We start from the raw sequence: 22,632 nt of genomic DNA, 5'->3' as shown, positions 1-22,632 counted from the left end.
GCACTCTGTTTGTTTGTGAGACAATCCCACTCCTTCGCCAGTGCTTCTTTTTGAAGCTTACACTGGGTTGTTCGTTATGTAAACCATAACATATGAGTTGTAATGAAGGTGCTCGACAGTCCATCAGGGCCTGTGCTGCGTTGTCCGTACCTGTTCAGAAAATATTGCGATGAACCTTACTTACATTATCAGCTTTGGTGACTGCGTATGTCTGTCCAGTCAAATACTGCCCTGGTGAATCCTGTTTTCTGTTACCATGGGGACCGTAGCACCTGTATCCCCAGGGTTTCTACCATAGTCCCATTAATCAAGGGCTGCTGCCTGTATTTTTTCATACATGGGGCCAGACAGCAAGAGTGACCAAAATGACCCCACCACTAGAGACTAAATTAGCTTCAGTGTGAAACCTGATTGGCTCTGGGCACACGACTGCTCCGACCTGGAGACTTGCCATACCCTTGCCAGGTGAAGGAGGACCAGGGGGATTCTTTTTGAGACAGGCAGGGTCTCCAATGTTGTGTTCCAGCTGTTTGCAGTTGTAACACCAGGCCTTTTTGGGATCAAAGTTTTTACCCTTAAACCCATTGTTGGATTGTGAAGAGTTCTGGGATCTTTCTACTACAATGATGGAAATAGACCTTTATGAACTGCCTAATATTCAGGAGATGGGACGAATGACCAGGGATGTGCAGAAAAAACGAATAGGTAAAACACTAAAGCTATCACAGTGGAATTTAGATCGCCTACAAGCCGGGAAATATAAACACACAGACTTAATAATTGATTCATATACCCAGCAGGTTCAAGAATACTTGGGATGGAATTTGACCAGCTACATTAAACGGAAACACGTACGGTTCAGACAATTCTATATTCCGATAGGGGAGTTTGAAAAGACTTGGAATAAGGCTCTCAGAGATATTCAGGGATGTCGGCTTGGTGGAACCGGCAAGGAAACCCTTGAACATTTAATATGCATTTGCCCGAGACTTTCGCACACACGGAGGTTATAGTTACGCCCCATATTTAATAATTTCTAAAATAAGAACAACTGCAGAGGCTATACGTTATTGTTTTAGGCTCACAGGGGAAAGTGCAATCAAAAAGATGGTACAGTTTTTAGCGCATGCTTATAAAATATTACTTGACTAGATGGTTTTTATTGGATCCGTATATAGATGCAAAGACAGGTATCATGACCTATGTATCTTTTCTTTTACGATACTACGCATGGTAAATATGTGATTGGTTTATTCTATTTTTATGCCTGCCTATTTTCTACTTATTATAATCAAATGATTAATGCAATAAAGTATTTTACTACTACCACGCCTTTTTGGGATGAAAGCTTTTACCCTTTAACCCATTGTTGGATTGTGAAGAGTTCTGGGACCCACCCTCCTGAGCAGGTTTTGGTGCGCCTTTAGAGGACTCCTCACTTTTATCCCTCGGATGTTCACCCACTTTCCCCTTGGAAGGTTTCGTAACCCATTTCTTTTGTCACCCACAGTGGTAGTCTTGGTCACCCTGGTCTTGACCGGTCGTCTGCCTTTTTTCCCAATTCTTGGGGAGAAATTGGATCCAGGTCTTTCAACTACTGATGCAACTTTTATTTAATGCAATTACTTACAATGTGTTATTTCATGAACAGATTACGAAGCTCCTCATAGTCATGCACTGCACTTCCAGTTAACCTGCTATCTACTGTTTTCACTGGGTATTCTAAGTCAACCCTGGACAGACTCAAGGATTTGTGAGCCCCCCTGAACCTAATTCTTGAGTTCTCAGTGGTGAGTCTGCAGCCCTCAACCAGGGTACCCTTCATGAGGCCATAGGACTCAGCATCTGCCCCGGCAAGGGTCAGGAGTCTGTCCCTGCAGTTACCAGAGAACAGTTCCTTAAGTAATGCTCCCGAGTGTGACTTCTCCACCTCTCTCATTCCACAGGCTGTGAACCATTTTGTGACGTCATCACCGTCCTCATACTTGGGGACGATCCCTTGAGGGTTTTTCGGTTCATTAGAGTTCTCTCTCTCCCTAGGATTTATAGTGCTGCCGCCTCCTGTGGGTGCTAGACCCAGGTCTGGCCGGGATTCTAGCCTGATTCACCTGTGTGGCAGCCAGGTACCCTCTGCACCACCTTTGGAAGGATGGGTGAAGGGACCGCCACAGCTGAGTCTGCAGAGGGTCTGTAGCTCTCTCATGCCAAGATGGAGGTCAGGTTGAGTTCCACCTCCACATTCTTTGTATCTCCCATTATTTTACTAAAGTTGGGGGTTGGCGTCTTTTTAAAGGGACTAATACAATCTTCTAGGCACTTTTACCCCTAACTACAGTAGGCTTTTACTTTGTTTTTATAAAACAATACTAAAGGGACTTTATAAATGCCCTAACAAGAATGTTTAAAATGTGGAAAAAATGTAGATTCAAAAATACAGGCACTCAATGGACTCAGCCAGAGGGCAAGAGAGCTGTGAACCCACCCCCGGGCTTCAACCACAGGAGCTCTCTTATGAAGAGTCAAATGGCAGAATCTGAGACACCCGAGGGGGTGCCACAGTCAAGACGACACGCTGTTAGGACCTGCCACTGTTGTGCCAGCGACAATAAACCACAAGGGATTACCACACCAGTGCCACCATGTTACCAACGGCTACCACCACTGTGCCAAGGAAACATTTTACCAGACATTACCACAATGTGCCATGGGCAGCATGCTGCCAGCGATTATCACCGTTGTGCCATGGGCAGCTGCCAGCGATTACCACCGTTGTGCCAAGGGCAGCTGCCAGCGATTACCACTCAGAACCAGCAACAAAGCCTGGCGTCAGTGGTGACTGAGCGGGAGTAGGGTGGGTCTAGCACCCGCCAAAGTACATCCCAGAGACACTGTCCTGCTTACTATCAGTAGCGTGTTGTATTGAGCGATTAAAGTATTTTCTGAAAAGATAATCCCTGGCATAAGCTCTGACCCTGAGCACCTCAACATTACCTACCTGTGAAGTTTGTGACCGCTCTCCCTGGTTACCCTGATAGTCAAGTGCCGAACGGTTTGCACCTGGCCCTGTTTGCAGAGGCAAACAACGCCAATCCCCAGAGTTGAGGGCAAGTAGTTCCTGTTTGGCCCTGGTTGAACTGAGAGACCCCCTGACAAACTCACAGCATCGGAAACTGGACTATTCCCATAAGGGAAAGATGCAGTGTTTTCACACGACACACGTCTCCCAGGGACATGGCCACGCTACCAGACCGCCTGAAAATCTCATAGCATGGGCACAGGATTATTTCCAAAAGGGTAAATGCAGTATTTTCACATGACACATGTCCTCAAAAGTGCAAGGGTCTAACAGCTCTGGCAAGAGAGTATTGGCAGGGCATGAAGAAGTATTTGAAAAATTGGATCAGTTAGATGTGTGCACCATTGGAGAACAGAAGTCTCAACAGAAACTCTGGCAGCACACTGCTTTGATACCACGACTGGATACAATGTAAAAAAAAGCTGGTACTTTGATTCGCAATAAAGACGTTTCATATATTCAGTTGCTCTGTTTAATGGGTACTGGTGGATATATTGAAAACCACATATTACACTGAAGGCATACATGCCAACCCCTGGTGAAAGTGAAAGATTTTGTTAAAAGATCAGTGGGGTTACATTTCCAAATAAAACTTGCATTGAAGTCAAGGATGTTTTGAGCAGAAATAGGTAAACACATTTTTAGGAGAGTTAAAAATATATAATGTTCCACCAGAGCACTGGCAGGTATGAGACGTCTATGATACAAGCGAGGAGAAGGCCAGCAATCGATGCTCCGTGTAGTCATGATGTAGCGTTAATAACCAGTGAGGTCCCAGCACTACCAAGTACCACGCATCAGGAGTTAGACGAATGCATGTTAGTGCTAGTGTCATCATAACTGCACAAAAATGCTGATGCCATGCATAGCCTAGCTCTTACTGCATAGTGAGGCTCTGCAGGCAGGTGTTTGGGCATGGCAGTATACCCAGCAGTGCAGTGCAGTGAAGTGCTGCGCCCGGGCAATAGGTGCCAGGCCCAGTTCGAGGAGTCTGGTTGCGATAGCGATGGCCTATCTTGACCCAGCTAAGTCGTTACTTCGTGTCGCCAGCTTCTCTTACCCAGAAACCCCAGCACTGATTTCACCGTTTCTCTTTGACTGACAAAAACTACTTGTAGTCTGTGCCTCTGGTGTTCGTAAACGATTCAAAGGTGGGTTGCTGTCTAGTTTAGTGCGCACTTTAAAAGCGCAAAAAGCAGCCTGAGGACTCGGAAAGAGGCATCATAACGCCAGCAGCTAAAGCAAAAAGACAGCTGGCAACTAAAGCACACTTGCTGTGCTAAGAATGGTTACAGTATAGAACGTCCATTTCAGGGGTTTTGTAACAGTTTTCATTGCTCAAATTTCGGAAATGTACTTTTTAAATGGTTTTTGTTACTCATTTAGTCACAAGAAACTGTCACTCGAGGTGTCATACATTGGGGCAGTAGAATGTCACTCATAAGGACATTGTAACCACGGAATTGCCACACATAAGAAATGGAAAAACTACAGTTATAAGCACCACATAAAAAAAAAGCCCCTCAAAATGCTGGCCTAAGGACGTCGCTAATGGAGCCAAATGCATAACTTAAAATTTACACACAAAACAAGACAACGTCAAATATAAATGCCCTGAAGGAACTAAGCACACTGAAAACTTGGCAGCAACTCTCCAGAACACCATCTCACCTTTCATCACCTGAATGAGGTGAGGTGGTCTATGCCCTCCTGATAGCAAATCAGGGCCTCTTGGAACTTGGAGCCACCATCCAACTCCACCGCCCTCTTTAGCACAGTCACAGCCGACTGCTCCAATCCCGGCAGAGCCGCCATGGCCAAACAGGAGAGAATCTGGGCGAAACACGGCCCGGCACGGCAGATTAGGCAGACCTGTCCAGCGCTACCCACGCAGGACTGCTTCTGGGCACACCATACCGCACACCCCCATCAGGCTTGCAAATACAAACTCATTATTCTGCGTGGGCAAACTTCACACTTCCGAATTCTTGGGGCAGCCGCACCACAGATGAAAGAGAAAATGGACAACAAAACACGACGGAAGAAAGGAGGTACCGCACCTTAGCACATTTTATAATTGTATTTATATAGCGCTTACAACTCCTGACGAGGTGTTGAAGTTTACTAAGCGCTAACTAACCCTGACCAGACAAGACGTTTATTATAACCTAAAACAAGTTTTACTTTACTTACTACTGAGGTGCTTCTTGCATTTTTATGGCAATCAGTAAAAGAACAAGTACAAATGCGTCTCACTCTCGGTGTAGCCCGCGGGTTAACTGACGCTCAGGTAAACACGTTGGAGGGGTGGGGGAAGTGCGGCCGAGAGCAGGGACATGCAGCGTTTACCTTGCGGGAGTGAGCGTGATAATTGCTAACAGATGGTACCGCTCGCTCCCGCAAGGGAAACCTTAAACGTGCACGCGTTGCAATGGAAAGCAATGCAAAACGTGCATGTTTTTGGCAAAAAAAGCTGATAGATTCCATGAAGTCCCCTCCTAGGCGAGACCTAAAAAACAAATGGGATGGAAGCAGCTTTCTTGCCGGAGCAACCAAACAGTGGATTCTCCTGCCAATGACCATTAGATCGGGCGCTTCTCGTCCCGATCTTCTGATGTTTAGAAAGCTTCTTAAAACTTGGCTTTTCAACCAGTAATCTCCGCCTTTGTCACATATGCTTTTTACCTAGCGCCAAGACACCCTCGGCTACATGCTGTGCTTTATAATTTTTTTTAACATAACCTGACACACAGATACACACACTCATGCAACTAGAGTACGCACACATATACAAAGAACTCACACTAATACACACAGTCAAACAATCAGAGAGTATGCACACATGTACAAAAAACTCACTGACATTCACACAACACACAATTCAGAAGCACTTGCATCTATACAAATAACTCACTGACACACACACACACAGTCATGCAATCAGAGGCACACACATCTATACAGATAACTCACTGATACACACAGTAACACAATTCAGAGGCACGCACTTCTATACAAATAACTCACTTACACATACTTGTGCAACAAGAACAAGGCTGAATATTTTTTTTTAACTTAGCGTGATGCTGTACCTGTGCTCCTGCTGTGATGACCCTGCTGTTTCTTTCCCCCCCCTCCCCCCCACCTCTCCCCCATCAGATGGGGAGGCCAGGAGATGACACCACTTTGAAGGATACAAGTTCTGGTAGAGCGGAATCAGAGACTTCAGGGCTCGGCTCGCATTGATGGCGGTGGCGCGGACCAATCCCGGAAGTATCCGCTCATTCACAATGGCACCGTCGAAGAGGGGTCCAAAGAAAGGAACCTGCAGCAGGACGAGTAAGGAAATATGCCACTAGGGTACACAGGGTATGGGTGCATGTCTGAAAGAGGCCACTAGGGTCACAGAGCCATGTGTGCACGTCTGAAAGAGGCCACTAGGGTCACAGAGCTATGGGTGCATGTCTGAAAGAGGCCACTAGGGTCACAGGGCTCTGGGTGCATGTCTGAAAGAGGCCACTAGGGGCACAGGGTATGGGTGCATGTCTGAAAGAGGCCACTAGGGGCACAGGGTATGGGTGCATGTCTGAAAGAGGCCACTAGGGTCACAGGGCTACGGATGCATGCCTCAAAGAGGCCACTAGGGTCACAGGGCTACGGGTGCATGTCTGAAAATGGCCACTAGGGGTCACAGGGTATGGGTGCATGTCTGAAAGAGGCCACTAGGGGCACAGGGTATGGGTGCATGTCTGAAAGAGGCCACTAGGGTCACAGAGCTATGTGTGCACGTCTGAAAGAGGCCACTAGGGGCACAGGGCTCTGGGTGCATGTCTGAAAGAGGCCACTAGGGGCAGAGGGCTCTGGGTGCATGTCTGAAAGAGGCCACTAGGGTCACAGAGCTATGAGTGCATGTCTGAAAGAGGCCACTAGGGGGACTGGGCTATGAGTGCATGTCTGAAAGAGGCCACTAGGGGTACACCGGGCTATGGGTGCATGTCTGAAAGAGGCCACTAGGGGCACAGGGCTCTGGGTGCATGTCTGAAAGAGGCCACTAGGGTACACCGGGCTATGGGTGCATGTCTGAAAGAGGCCACTAGGGGCACTGGGCTATGGGTGCATGTCTGAAAGAGGCCACTAGGGTCACAGGGCTCTGGGTGCATGTCTGAAAGAGGCCACTAGGGGCACAGGGCTCTGGGTGCATGTCTGAAAGAGGCCACTAGGGTCACAGAGCTATGAGTGCATGTCTAAAAGAGGCCACTAGGGGCACTGGGCAATGGGTGCATGTCTGAAAGAGGCGACTAGGGGCACAGGGCTATGGGTGCATGTCTGAAAGAGGCCACTAGGGGCACAGAGCTATGGGTGCATGTCTGAAAGAGGCCACTTGAGTCACAGAACTATGGGTGCATGTCTGAAAGAGAGCACTCGGGTACACCGGGCTATGGGTGCATGTCTGAAAGAGGCCACTAGGGGCACTGGGCTATGGGTGCATGTCTGAAAGAGGCCACTAGGGTCACAGGGCTCTGAGTGCATGTCTGAAAGAGGCCACTAGGGGCACAGGGTATGGGTGCATGTCTGAAAGAGGCCACTAGGGGCACAGGGCTATGCGTGCATGTCTGAAAGAGGCCACTAGGGGCACAGGGCTCTGGGTGCATGTCTGAAAGAGGCCACTAGGGGCACAGGGCTCTGGGTGCATATCTGAAAGAGGCCACTAGGGGCACAGAGCTATGGGTGCATGTCTGAAAGAGGCCGCTAGGGTCACAGAGCTATGGGTGCATGTCTGAAAGAGGCCACTAGGGGCACAGGGCTCTGGGTGCATGTCTGAAAGAGGCCACTAGGGTCACAGAGCTATGAGTGCATGTCTGAAAGAGGCCACTAGGGGCACAGGGCTCTGGGTGCATGTCTGAAAGAGGCCACTAGGGGCACAGGGCTATGGGTGCATGTCTGAAAGAGGCCACTAGGGGCACTGGGCTATGGGTGCATGTCTGAAAGAGGCCGCTAGGGGCACAGGGCTATGGGTGCATGTCTGAAAGAGGCCACTAGGGTACACTGGGCTATGGGTGCATGTCTGAAAGAGGCCACTAGGGTCACAGAGCCATGTGTGCACGTCTGAAAGAGGCCACTAGGGTCACAGAGCTATGAGTGCATGTCTGAAAGAGGCCACTAGGGGCACTGGGCTATGGGTGCATGTCTGAAAGAGGCCACTAGGGTCACAGGGCTCTGGGTGCATGTCTGAAAGAGGCCACTAGGGGCACAGGCTCTGGGTGCATGTCTGAAAGAGGCCACTAGGGGCACAGGGCTCTGGGTGCATGTCTGAAAGAGGCCACTAGGGTCACAGGGCTCTGGGTGCATGTCTGAAAGAGAGCACTAGGGGCACTGGGCTATGGGTGCATGTCTGAAAGAGGCCACTAGGGTCACAGGGCTCTGAGTGCATGTCTGAAAGAGGCCACTAGGGGCACAGGGTATGGGTGCATGTCTGAAGGAGGCCACTAGGGTCACAGGGCTCTGGGTGCATGTCTGAAAGAGGCCACTAGGGGCACTGGGCTATGGGTGCATGTCTGAAAGAGGCCACTAGGGTCACAGGGCTCTGAGTGCATGTCTGAAAGAGGCCACTAGGGGCACAGGGTATGGGTGCATGTCTGAAGGAGGCCACTAGGGTCACAGGGCTCTGGGTGCATGTCTGAAAGAGGCCACTAGGGGCACTGGGCTATGGGTGCATGTCTGAAAGAGGCCGCTAGGGTCACAGAGCTATGGGTGCATGTCTGAAAGAGGCCACTAGGGGCACTGGGCTATGGGTGCATGTCTGAAAGAGGCCACTAGGGGCACAGGGCTCTGGGTGCATGTCTGAAAGAGGCCACTAGGGTACACCGGGCTATGGGTGCATGTCTGAAAGAGGCCACTAGGGGCACAGGGCTCTGGGTGCATGTCTGAAAGAGGCCACTAGGGGCACTGGGCTATGGGTGCATGTCTGAAAGAGGCCACTAGGGTCACAGGGCTCTGGGTGCATGTCTGAAAGAGGCCACTAGGGGCACGGTATGGGTGCATGTCTGAAAGAGGCCACTAGGGTCACAGGGCTCTGGGTGCATGTCTGAAAGAGGCCACTAGGGGCACTGGGCTATGGGTGCATGTCTGAAAGAGGCCACTAGGGGCACAGGGCTCTGGGTGCATGTCTGAAAGAGGCCACTAGGGGCACAGGGCTCTGGGTGCATGTCTGAAAGAGGCCACTAGGGGCACAGGGCTCTGGGTGCATGTCTGAAAGAGGCCACTAGGGGCACTGGGCTATGGGTGCATGTCTCAAAGAGGCCACTAGGGGCACAGGGTATGGGTGCATGTCTGAAAGAGGCCACTAGGGGCACAGGGCTATGGGTGCATGTCTGAAAGAGGCCACTAGGGGCACAGGGGGGCACAGGGTATGGGTGCATGTCTGAAAGAGGCCACTAGGGGCACAGGGCTCTGGGTGCATGTCTGAAAGAGGCCACTAGGGGCACAGGGTATGGGTGCATGTCTGAAAGAGGCCACTAGGGGCACAGGGCTATGGGTGCATGTCTGAAAGAGGCCACTAGGGGCACAGGGTATGGGTGCATGTCTGAAAGAGGCCACTAGGGGCACAGGGCTCTGTGTGCATGTCTCAAAGAGGCCACTAGGGGCACAGGGTATGGGTGCATGTCTGAAAGAGGCCACTAGGGTCACAGAGCTATGGGTGCATGTCTGAAAGAGGCCACTAGGGGCACAGGGCTATGGGTGCATGTCTGAAAGAGGCCACTAGGGGCACAGGGCTCTGGGTGCATGTCTGAAAGAGGCCACTAGGGGCACGGTATGGGTGCATGTCTGAAAGAGGCCACTAGGGTCACAGGGCTCTGGGTGCATGTCTGAAAGAGGCCACTTGAGTCACAGAGCTATGGGTGCATGTCTGAAAGAGGCCACTAGGGGCACAGGGCTATGGGTGCATGTCTGAAAGAGGCCACTAGGGGCACAGGGCTATGGGTGCATGTCTGAAAGAGGCCACTAGGGGCACAGAGCTATGGGTGCATGTCTGAAAGAGGCCACTAGGGGCACAGGGTATGGGTGCATGTCTGAAAGAGGCCACTAGGGGCACAGAGCTCTGGGTGCATGTCTGAAAGAGGCCACTAGGGTCACAGGGCTATGGGTGCATGTCTGAAAGAGGCCACTAGGGGCACAGGGCTATGGGTGCATGTCTGAAAGAGGCCACTAGGGTCACAGGGCTCTGGGTGCATGTCTGAAAGAGGCCACTAGGGGCACAGGGTATGGGTGCATGTCTGAAAGAGGCCACTAGGGGCACAGGGCTCTGGGTGCATGTCTGAAAGAGGCCACTAGGGGCACAGGGCTCTGGGTGCATGTCTGAAAGAGGCCACTAGGGGCACAGGGTATGGGTGCATGTCTGAAAGAGGCCACTAGGGTCACAGAGCTATGGGTGCATGTCTGAAAGAGGCCACTAGGGGCACAGGGCTATGGGTGCATGTCTGAAAGAGGCCACTAGGGGCACAGGGCTATGGGGCTATGGGTGCATGTCTGAAAGAGGCCACTAGGGGCACAGAGCTATGGGTGCATGTCTGAAAGAGGCCACTAGGGGCACAGGGTATGGGTGCATGTCTGAAAGAGGCCACTAGGGGCACAGAGCTCTGGGTGCATGTCTGAAAGAGGCCACTAGGGTCACAGAGCTATGGGTGCATGTCTGAAAGAGGCCACTAGGGGCACAGGGTATGGGTGCATGTCTGAAAGAGGCCACTAGGGGCACAGAGCTATGGGTGCATGTCTGAAAGAGGCCACTAGGGGCACAGGGTATGGGTGCATGTCTGAAAGAGGCCACTAGGGTCACAGGGCTCTGGGTGCATGTCTGAAAGAGGCCACTAGGGGCACAGGGCTCTGGGTGCATGTCTGAAAGAGGCCACTAGGGTCACAGGGCTATGGGTGCATGTCAAAGCTGAGAACAATACATCAACACCTGCACCTCAAGTGGAATCAATACATCAACTCATCATAAATAAGGGTGTCCCTTCGGAACTCTTTAATCCTCCAGTGGTGGAGGAAAAACGGGGGGTGGGTGGGGGTTCCCTAGTGTGCGAGGGTAAGTCTCTCAAGTAGGGATTGTAGAGAGAATCTGATATGTGGCCAACCCGTTGTTACGGGTGGGAAGGGAAAGATACCCTTTTCTTTTTATAGCCCTCACTCACTCTAGTAGTGACATCAATCAATCAAACATTTGTAGAGCGCACTAATCACCGGTGAGGGTCTCAAGGCGCTGGGTGGGGGGGATGACTTATCAGGCTATCTTGAATCCAGAGGCAAAGTGAGCAAGGGACCCACGTCTGGGCATACCCGGCCAACTTAGGTCGAACAAAGCAAAACCAAAGGGGATGATGGACGGAGCGTTAAACATTGGAAGCACTCACCCCCAGTCAACTGATCTGTGTTTGATCCATCACCGTTCTATAGCCCACTCTGCCACCCCAGTTCAGACATGGCCATATGCAAATCAGTCTGACCCTGTGCCTCATGGGAACAGTCCAGCCCGAACTGCCAAGCCAGGTCCTCCCTGGACTGGAAACAAGCATCCTGGGACCGGTTTCTGGCATTTCAGCCGTCTTCAGCCAGGCTTGCTTGAATCCAGTGGCGAAGTGAGCAAGGGACTCACGTCTGAGCATACCCTGCCACACTTATGGCGAACAAAGCGATACAAAAGGGGATGAAGGCCGGAGTATTGAATATAGAATGTTAAAATGCACTGAAACGAGGTGCCTTGCAACTTGTCCTGCATTTGTGGGGCTCGCATCCCTACGGGGAGCAGTGCAGTCAGATCTGCTCTGAGATGAGAGGAGTGCAGCCTGCACCCCTCAACCAGGAGCACCCCCTCTGGAGTGCAACTGAGAACCACACACTACACATGGAATCAACTGAGTGAAGACAGACGCAAACCTTAGTGCAAGCAGGAAGCCACCGCTGCAGACCTGGAAGCTCTGCCCTTGCGCTGCGGACAGATGCTGCGCACAGATGGCTGTGCCCTTGCGCTGCGCACAGATGCTGTGGACTTGCACTGCGTACAGATGCTGCGGACAGATGCTGCGTACAGATGCTGTGGACTTGCACCGCAGCAGAGACCACATCTGCAAACATGGCAGCTGTACTGGAATAGGAGGGACTCACCTCAGGCTTCCTCAGGATCTGGATGCTCAGCATGTGGTTCTTCATCGGGTAGATCACGATCAGCACATCTCCGAACTCGGTGGGGATGATGCCTCGTCGGTAATCCCGGCTGTGCTCCGACCACACAATGTGAACCTCGTCATTCCCCAGGTGCCGCAGCTGCAAGAGAAGCAGGGAGTTAGGAGACTGTCCACGCAGGGTGCAAGAAAGGCAGGGTGTTGGGAGACTGCCCGCACAAGGTACAAGAAAGGTAGGGGGTTGAGAGACTGTCCACGCAGGGTACAAGAAAGGTAGGGGGTTGAGAGACTGTCCACGCAGGGTACAAGAAAGGTAGGGGGTTGAGAGACTGTCCACGCAGGGTACAAGAGAGGTAGGGGGTTGGGAGACTGCCCGCACAAGGTACAAGAGAGGTAGGGGGTTGGGAGACTGCCCGCACAAGGTACAAGAAAGGTAGGGTGTTGGGAGACTGCCCGCACAAGGTAGGTACAAGAAAGGTAGGGGGTTGAGAGACTGTCCACGCAGGGTACAAGAAAGGTAGGGGGTTGGGAGACTGCCCACACAAGGTACAAGAAAGGTAGGGGGTTGGGAGACTGTCCGCGCAGGGTACAAGAGAGGTAGGGGGTTGGGAGACTGTCCGGGCAGGGTACAAGAGAGGTAGGGGGTTGGGAGACTGTCCACGCAGGGTACAAGAAAGGTAGGGGGTTGGGTGACTGTCCACGCAGGGTGCAAGAGAGGTAGGGGGTTGGGAGACTGTCCACGCAGGGTACAAGAAAGGTAGGGGGTTGGGTGACTGTCCACGCAGGGTACAAGAAAGGTAGGGGGTTGGGTGACTGTCCACGCAGGGTGCAAGAGAGGTAGGGGGTTGGGAGACTGTCCACGCAGGGTACAAGAAAGGTAGGGGGTTGGGTGACTGTCCACGCAGGGTGCAAGAGAGGTAGGGGGTTGGGAGACTGTCCACGCAGGGTACAAGAAAGGTAGGGGGTTGGGTGACTGTCCACGCAGGGTACAAGAAAGGTAGGGGGTTGGGAGACTGTCCACGCAGGGTGCAAGAGAGGTAGGGGGTTGGGAGACTGTCCACGCAGGGTGCAAGAGAGGTAGGGGGTTGGGAGACTGTCCACGCAGGGTACAAGAGAGGTAAGGGGTTGGGAGACTGTCCACGCAGGGTACAAGAGAGGTAAGGGGTTGGGAGACTGTCCACGCAGGGTACAAGAGAGGTAGGGGGTTGGGAGACTGTCTGCACAGGGTACAAGAAAGGTAGGGGGTTGGGAGACTGTCAGCACAGGGTACAAGAAAGGTAGGGGTTGGGAGACTGTCCACTCAGGGTACAAGAAAGGTAGGGGGTTGGGAGACTGCCCATGCAGGGTACAAGAAAGGTAGGGGGTTGGGAGACTGCCCGCGCAGGGTACAAGAAAGGTAGGGGGTTGGGAGACTGTCCACGCACGGTACAAGAGAGGTAGGGGGTTGAGAGACTGCCCGCACAAGGTACAAGAAAGGTAGGGGGTTGGGAGACTGTCCGCGCAGGGTACAAGAGAGGTAGGGGGTTGGGAGACTGTCCGCGCAGGGTACAAGAGAGGTAGGGGGTTGGGAGACTGTCCGGGCAGGGTACAAGAGAGGTAGGGGGTTGGGAGACTGTCCACGCAGGGTACAAGAAAGGTAGGTGGTTGGGAGACTGCCCGCACAAGGTACAAGAGAGGTAGGGGGTTGGGAGACTGTCCACGCAGGGTACAAGAAAAGTAGGGGGTTGGGAGACTGTCCACGCAGGGTACAAGAAAGGTAGGGGGTTGGGAGACTGCCCGCACAAGGTACAAGAGAGGTAGGGGGATGGGAGACTGCCCGCACAAGGTACAAGAAAGGTAGGGGGTTGGGAGACTGTCCGCGCAGGGTACAAGAGAGGTAGGGGGTTGGGAGACTGTCCGGGCAGGGTACAAGAGAGGTAGGGGGTTGGGAGACTGTCCACGCAGGGTACAAGAAAGGTAGGGGGTTGGGAGACTGCCCGCACAAGGTACAAGAGAGGTAGGGGGTTGGGAGACTGTCCACGCAGGGTACAAGAAAAGTAGGGGGTTGGGAGACTGTCCACGCAGGGTACAAGAAAAGTAGGGGGTTGGGAGACTGTCCACGCAGGGTACAAGAGAGGTAGGGGGTTGAGAGACTGCCCGCACAAGGTACAAGAAAGGTAGGGGGTTGGGAGACTGTCCACGCAGGGTACAAGAGAGGTAGGGGGTTGAGAGACTGCCCGCACAAGGTACAAGAAAGGTAGGGGGTTGGGAGACTGTCCGCGCAGGGTACAAGAGAGGTAGGGGGTTGGGAGACTGTCCGGGCAGGGTACAAGAGAGGTAGGGGGTTGGGAGACTGTCCACGCAGGGTACAAGAAAGGTAGGGGGTTGGGAGACTGCCCGCACAAGGTACAAGAGAGGTAGGGGGTTGGGAGACTGTCCACGCAGGGTCCAAGAAAAGTAGGGGTTTGGGAGACTGTCCACGCAGGGTAAAAGAAAGGTAGGGGGTTGGGAGACTGCCCGCACAAGGTACAAGAGAGGTAGGGGGTTGGGAGACTGTCCACGCAGGGTACAAGAAAAGTAGGGGGTTGGGAGACTGTCCACGCAGGGTACAAGAAAGGTAGGGGGTTGGGAGACTGCCCGCCTGCCCGCACAAGATACAAGAGAGGTAGGGGGATGGGAGACTGCCCGCACAAGGTACAAGAAAGGTAGGGGGTTGGGAGACTGTCCGCGCAGGGTACAAGAGAGATAGGGGGTTGGGAGACTGTCCGGGCAGGGTACAAGAGAGGTAGGGGGTTGGGAGACTGTCCACGCAGGGTACAAGAAAGGTAGGGGGTTGGGAGACTGCCCGCACAAGGTACAAGAGAGGTAGGGGGTTGGGAGACTGTCCACGCAGGGTACAAGAAAAGTAGGGGGTTGGGAGACTGTCCACGCAGGGTACAAGAAAGGTAGGGGGTTGGGAGACTGTCCACGCAGGGTACAAGAGAGGTAGGGGGTTGAGAGACTGCCCGCACAAGGTACAAGAAAGGTAGGGGGTTGGGAGACTGTCCACGCAGGGTACAAGAGAGGTAGGGGGTTGAGAGACTGCCCGCACAAGGTACAAGAAAGGTAGGGGGTTGGGAGACTGTCTGCACAGGGTACAAGAGAGGTAGGGGGTTGGGAGACTGTCCGGGCAGGGTACAAGAGAGGTAGGGGGTTGGGAGACTGTCCACGCAGGGTACAAGAAAGGTAGGGGGTTGGGAGACTGCCCGCACAAGGTACAAGAGAGGTAGGGGGTTGGGAGACTGTCCACGCAGGGTACAAGAAAAGTAGGGGGTTGGGAGACTGTCCACGCAGGGTACAAGAAAGGTAGGGGGTTGGGAGACTGCCCGCACAAGGTACAAGAGAGGTAGGGGGTTGGGAGACTGTCCACACAGGGTACAAGAAAGGTAGGGGGTTGGGAGACTTCCCGCATAAGGTACAAGAAAGGTAGGGGGTTGAGAGACTGTCCACGCAGGGTACAAGAAAGGTAGGGGGTTGGGAGACTGTCCACGCAGGGTACAAGAAAGGTAGGCGGTTGGGAGACTGCCCGCACAAGGTACAAGAGAGGTAGGGGGTTGGGAGACTGTCCGCGAGGGTACAAGAAAGGTAGGGGGTTGAGAGACTGCCCGCACAAGGTACAAGAGCGGTAGGGGGTTGGCTGACTGTCTGCCCAGGCGACAAGAGACGTAGGAGATTAGGAGACTGTCCGTGCAGGGTGCAAGAGAGGTAGGGGGTTAGGAGACTGTCTGCCCAGGCTACAAGAGAGGTGGGGGTTGGGACAGTACCCTCCTGAACTACAAGAGAGGTAGGGGGTTAAGAGACTGCTTGCATGAGCTACAAGTGAAGCAGGGGGGTGGGACAGAGCGGCCTGAGCTAAAAGTGAAGCAGGGGGGTTGGGACAGTGGCGCCTGAGCTGTAAGTGAAGCAGGGGGGTTGGGACAGTGCGTCCTGAGCTGTAAGTTAAGCAGGGGGGTTGGGACAGTGCGTCCTGAGCTGTAAGTGAAGCAGGGGGTTGGGACAATGTAGCCTGAGCTGAAAGTGAAGCAGGGGGGTTGGGACAGTGCGTCCTGAGCTGAAAGTGAAGCAGGGGGTTGGGACAATGTAGCCTGAGCTGTAAGTGAAGCAAGGGGGTTGGGACAGTACGTCCTGAGCTGTAAGTGAAGCAGGGGGGTTGGGACAGTGCCCTCCTGAACTACAAGAGAGGTATGGGGTTAAGAGACTGCCTGCATGAGCTACAAGTGAAGCAGGGGGGTGGGACAGTGCGGCCTGAGCTAAAAGTGAAGCAGGGGGTTGGGACAGTGCGTCCTGAGCTGAAAGTGAAGCAGGGGGTTGGGACAGTGGCGCCTGAGTTGTAAGTGAAGCAGGGGGTTGGGACAGTGGCGCCTGAGTTGTAAGTGAAGCAGGGGGGTTGGGACAGTGCGTCCTGAGCTGAAAGTGAAGCAGGGGATTGGGACAGTGGCACCTGAGCTGAAAGTGAAGCAGGGGGTTGGGACAGTGGCGCCTGAGTTGTAAGTGAAGCAGGGGGTTGGGACAGTGGAGCCTGAGTTGTAAGTGAAGCAGGGGTTGGGACAGTGGTGCCTGAGTTGTAAATGAAGCAGGGGGTTGGGACAGTAGCGCCTGAATTGTAAGTGAAGCAGGGGGGTTGGGACAGTGCGTCCTGAGCTGAAAGTGAAGCAGGGGATTGGGACAGTGGCGCCTGAGCTGAAAGTGAAGCAGGGGGTTGGGACAATGTAGCCTGAGATGAAATTGAAGCAGGGGGTTGGGACAGCGCCCTCCTGAACTACAAGAGAGGTATGGGGTTAAGAGACTGCCTGCATGAGCTACAAGTGTAGCAGGGGGTTGGGACAGTGGCGCCTGAGCTGTAAGTGGACTCTGTCAGGGCTACCTAACAAGCTCTGGCACCGTTCAACCAAAGAGAGGGAAGGATCCCGCCCCAGCCCACCTGCCTAGAGATAGTGGACTCTGAGGGCTACCTAACAAGCACTGGCACCGTTCTGTGAGGGCTACCTAACAAGCATTGGCACCGTTCAACCAAAGAGAGGGAAGGATCCCGCCCCAGCCCACCTGCCTTGGGATAGTGGACTCTGTGAGGGCTACCTAACAAGCACTGGCACCGTTCAACCAAAGAGAGGGAAGGCTCCCGCCCCAGCCCACCTGCCTTGGGATAGTGGACTCTGTGAGGGCTACCTAACAAGCATTGGCACCGTTCAACCACAGAGAGGGAAGGCTCCCGCCCCAGCCCACCTGCCTTGGGATAGTGGACTCTGTGAGGGCTACCTAACAAGCACTGGCACCGTTCAACCAAAGAGAGGGAAGGATCCCGCCCCAGCCCACCTGCCTTGGGATAGTGGAATCTGTGAGGGCTACCTAACAAGCATTGGCACCGTTCAACCAAAGAGAGGGAAGGATCCCGCCCCAGCCCACCTGCCTTGGGATAGTGGACTCTGTGAGGGCTACCTAACAAGCACTGGCACCGTTCAACCAAAGAGAGGGAAGGATCCCGCCCCAGCCCACCTGCCTTGGGATAGTGGAATCTGTGAGGGCTACCTAACAAGCATTGGCACCGTTCAACCAAAGAGAGGGAAGGCTCCCGCCCCAGCCCACCTGCCTTGGGATAGTGGACTCTGTGAGGGCTACCTAACAAGCATTGGCACCGTTCAACCAAGGAGAAGGAAGGATCCCGCCCCAGCCCACCTGCCTTGGGATAGTGGACTCTGTGAGGGCTACCTAACAAGCATTGGCACCATTCAACCAAAGAGAAGGAAGGCTCCCGCCGCAGCCCACCTGCCTTGGGATAGTGGACTCTGTGAGGGCTACCTAACAAGCATTGGCACCGTTCAACCAAAGAGAGGGAAGGCTCCCACCCCAGCCCACCTGCCTTGGGATAGTGGACTCTGTGAGGGCTACCTAACAAGCATTGGCACTGTTCAACCAAAGAGAAGGAAAGCGCCCGCCCCAGCCCACCTGCCTCGGGACAGTGGCCTCTGTTAGGGCTACCTAACAAGCATTGGCACCGTTCAACCACAGAGAGGAAAGGCTCCCGCCCCAACCCACCTGCCTTGGGATAGTGGACTCTGTGAGGGCTACCCAACAAGCATTGGCACCGTTCAACCAAAGGGAGGGAAGGCTCCCGCCCCAACCCACCTGCCTTGGGATAGTGGCCTGCGTGAGGGCTACCTAACAAGCACTGGCACCGTTCAACCAAAGCGAGGGAAGGCGCCCGCCCCAGCCCACCTGCCTTGGGATAGTGGAGTCTGTGAGGGCTACCTAACAAGCACTGGCACCGTTCAACCACAGAGAGGGAAGGCTCCCGCCCCAGCCCACCTGCCTTGGGATAGTGGACTCTGTGAGGGCTACCTAACAAGCATTGGCACCGTTCAACCACAGAGAGGGAAGGCTCCCGCCCCAGCCCACCTGCCTTGGGATAGTGGACTCTGTGAGGGCTACCTAACAAGCACTGGCACCGTTCAACCAAAGAGAAGGAAAGCGCCCGCCCCAGCCCACCTGCCTTGGGATAGCGGAGTCTGTGAGGGCTACCTAACAAGCATTGGCACCGTTCAACCAAAGAGAGGGAAGGCTCCCACCCCAGCCCACCTGCCTAGAGATAGTGGACTCTGTGAGGGCTACCTAACAAGCATTGGCACAGTTCAACCAAAGAGAGGGAAGGATCCTGCCCCAGCCCACCTGCCTTGGGATGGTGGACTCTGTGAGGGCTACCTAACAAGCATTGGCACAGTTCAACCAAAGAGAGGGAAGGATCCTGCCCCAGCCCACCTGCCTTGGGATAGTGGACTCTGTGAGGGCTACCTAACAAGCACTGGCACCGTTCAACCAAAGAGAGGGAAGGCTCCCGCCCCCGCCCACCTGCCTCAGCATAGTGGACTCCGTGAGGGCTACCTAACAAGCATTGGCACCGTTCAACCAAAGAGAGGGAAGGCTCCCGCCCCAGCCCACCTGCCTCAGCATAGTGGACTCCGTGAGGGCTACCTAACAAGCATTGGCACCGTTCAACCACAGAGAGGGAAAGCTCCCGCCCCAGCCCACCTGCCTTGGGATAGTGGACTCTGTGAGGGCTACCCAACAATCACTGGCACCGTTCAACCAAAGAGAGGGAAGGCTCCCGCCCCAGCCCACCTGCCTCGGGATAGTGGAGTCTGTGAGGGCTACCTAACAAGCATTGGCACAGTTCAATCTAGAGATGATGGCAGTATTAACACAAGCTTTCAAGTCACATGGGGGAAAAAGGAAGAATTTTCATTCTAGATCCCCATTTATAGGTAACCGGACAGTACAACTACAACAGCAGCAGAAGGAAGACGGAAATGACATCACTGTGATCCTGTCTGACGTCATTCAATGCAGGTACAGGTGCGGTCTCGATGCCTAAACCAGGGCTTGAACCCATCTGGTTCGCATCCTGTTCTTTAAGATGTCTAGAAGGCCGGTGAGTCAGAACTTCTCACCAATCTCCAGTCCGCGCAAGGACGTTACTCTGGGTGCCAGGGGCGCCCCTTTTATGCCAAGCAAGTGCCCGTATGGGAGGTCTCTGTCACTAGCCAATGGGCTCGAACCCTTCCTCCTGATGACAACTTCCTGTGGCGAGTCAATCTAGCCATCCCTGTTCTGCCCAATCCAAGATGGATGACCCTCACCCTTGAAGTGTGGCTCTGGGTTGCCCGTCTTCGAGGTGTGGCTACCTTGGGCCACATGCCCGTGGCAAACACGGTTTGGCCCGTGCTTCCCCCTCTCTGTTCCCAGCGCCAACCTGACTACCTTAACAAAAGGGCAGTGTGGCTTTGAAGCTCACCCTTTGGGCTAGCAGCCCGTGCGGCTTCCTTCCAGTGCTGGCCTCTATCGCTACCCGTCCTGGGAGTGGGTGACAGGTCTCCGCAGGCAGGCAGAAGGCTCTTACGTGGTCAGCCTCAGCTAACGGCCACTGGAAGCCCTGGGCAACAGATTAGCAACTTTGTGAAAGTTACATATGGCAAGTAAATTGATTTAAACTTGGGCATGATGTCGGGCTTTAAGTAACACATTGTTTGATACCCTGAAGTACCAACGTTGGTAGTCCCATTCAGAAGTTGGCACAGCCGAGGGGTCAGCGTGCGCCTCTGTACCTGCCAATGGGGCGACCGGTCTCTCTCAGAAGAAAAACAACACATGCGGGCTTTAACTGCCAAAACATGCTTCACATGTGTTCTACTTTTGAATATGCGGCACTCTAAGTTAGGGCTGGGTATGCCTGCTGTAGGGGTGACTCTCACACACGACCAAGGGAGTTTGGGCTTTGCCGTTACTTAACATGGCAAAGGCAAGTGAGCAGGTTGACGCTGCTCTGCCAGTCTGTGCTGGCAGACTGGAGGGCACGTTTTACCTCGTCCCACTCAGGGGGCACAACAAGTGCTGCAGTCCTGGAGGGAACACTAACTTATAGGCCCGGGAATCCCCAGTACCATACACTAGGGACTCAGAAGGAAGTCTGCTTATGCTAACTGCCTATCGGCCAATCAAACATACACATTTAAGGGTCACGACACTGGCCGAGGTCTGGTCAGCAGGGCTCAGTGCACTCTGAGTCAAAAAAACAGCAGAATCAGTCCAAAGACTTGGAGGTGACCATGCAAGAGGAGGCCTCTTGTCACACTGGCAGTTTGCTTTCCCTACAGACTGATCTCACCAGGTCCACGGCATGCCACGGGCCGCCAGGGCCCTATGACAGGCTGTCGCTCGCTCCTCGAGGCGGCCTGGTTAACTGCATTCAGAAGAAATGTGGGACGAAGGCAAGCAGGAGTATTTGAAATCTAATCTGGAGCCATTAGGACCAGAGCTGAGATGGCCCAGGCCCCGGCTCAGCCCCAAGCGACAGCCTCGCTGCCTGATCCTTCTTGTGATACTCGTGTGAGTGATCGTGAGCGTCATCCCGGCCTGCGGCCGAAGTCACTCGCAGGCGACGGCCCAGCCCTGGTCCCTGCGCTCCTTGAAGGAGCATCACGCAGCCTCGAAGCATCGACATCATGCTAGGCGCACGCCGACTGCCTAAACCGATTGTTATGTTATGTTATATGGCACTTATAAAGCGCGCGGCTACTCCCAAGAGTGTCCCGGCGACTCCCACCTCAGACCCTAAATACACGCGGAATAACTGGGCCATTTGAACCTGTGGGTCAACTGGACAGAAGAAAACCACGCCAATTAATGTTGACTCTGAAACATCGCAGCTGCACAACTGCATATTTACAGGAACCCTGTGGTTATTTTATTTTTTTTAGGAGTTTTATATAGTGTGAACTTGACCCAGTATCGGGTATCGGAGCGCTTTACATTGCATCAGTTATGTCACATGAGGACACACATTCATTTTTGTTAGGCACAGGGAGATTGAGTGATTTGCCCAGAATCACAGGCTGTTCAGCGTCATTGCCGAGACTCGAACCCGGTTCCCCAGATTTGAGGTCGACCGCCCTAGCCGTTAGGCCAACTCCTCTAGTTGGGCATTTTTTTTTTTTAAAGAATACATTTTATTTGGGTTTTAGGGTAACAACTGTAGTTAATGAACATTATCCACCAATAGAATAGCAAGAACCAAAATGAGTTTGGTTTCTGTAATATCTGCCCCAACTTCCCCTTTGGTTCATCCATGAACCTCATGCAGTCCATACAAGTCATCGGTTGCAGCGACTCGCCATCGTCCACAGAAACACCATCCGCATCACGACCAACTCCGACGACACCCTCACCGCCGCCGAGCACCTTCACTTCCAGATTCACACCGACCCCAAGACCACCCTCAGAGGCACTCTCATCTACAGACCCCCTGGACCACGCACACAATTCAGCGAAGCCATCGCAAACTTCGTCAGCCCACACGCCTTCACCTCCACAGACTACATCCTCCTAGGGGACCTCAACTTTTAGCTGGAGAACAATCAGGACTGCAACACAGCCGCCCTGCTGGACAACCTCGCCAACCTCGGACTCAAGCAACTGGTGAACACCCCCACCCATTACGCCGGCCACACGTTCGACCCCATCTTCTCCTCCAGCAAGCACATCTCCTTCAGCCACTCAACCGGCCTACACTGGACAGACCACAGCTGCGTCCACTTCAACTTTAGGAGAACCACGACCCACCACCACCCGCAACAGGTTCCCCGCAGAAGCTGGAGCAAGATCACCGCCGACCAGCTCACCTCTGCCCTCAGCCAGAACCCGCCCACCAACACGAGGAACCCCAACGAAGCAGCCCGCAACCTCACACAGTGGCTGACCGCCTGCACCGATGACCTCGCACCACTGAAGAACCCTCCCAGCAGACCCGGAAGCAGGAAAGCCTAGTGGTTTACCGACGACCTCAAAAACTCAAAGAAAACCTGCCGCACCCTC

General features: G+C 53.6%; 1 protein-coding gene across 4 annotated transcripts in view; it reads right to left on the bottom strand.

The window, feature by feature from the left end:
- The window catches only part of RALGAPA1 (Ral GTPase activating protein catalytic subunit alpha 1), a 575,362-nt gene that overhangs the window by 119,112 nt on the left and 433,618 nt on the right, over positions 1 to 22,632 (bottom strand). For all 4 annotated transcript variants that reach the window (XM_078659361.1, XM_078659359.1, XM_078659360.1 and 1 more), the window contains 2 exons: positions 12,236 to 12,394; positions 6,274 to 6,401 (listed from right to left, as the gene is read on the bottom strand). In XM_078659361.1, coding sequence (XP_078515487.1) covers positions 6,274 to 6,401; positions 12,236 to 12,394 — 287 coding nt within the window. The remainder of the gene's footprint in view (positions 1 to 6,273; positions 6,402 to 12,235; positions 12,395 to 22,632) is intronic.

Source organism: Lissotriton helveticus, chromosome 9 (assembly GCF_964261635.1).
Source record: "Lissotriton helveticus chromosome 9, aLisHel1.1, whole genome shotgun sequence".
In the NCBI taxonomy this organism is placed as follows: Eukaryota; Metazoa; Chordata; class Amphibia; order Caudata; family Salamandridae; genus Lissotriton; species Lissotriton helveticus.
This window is presented reverse-complemented; position numbering and strand designations above follow the sequence as displayed.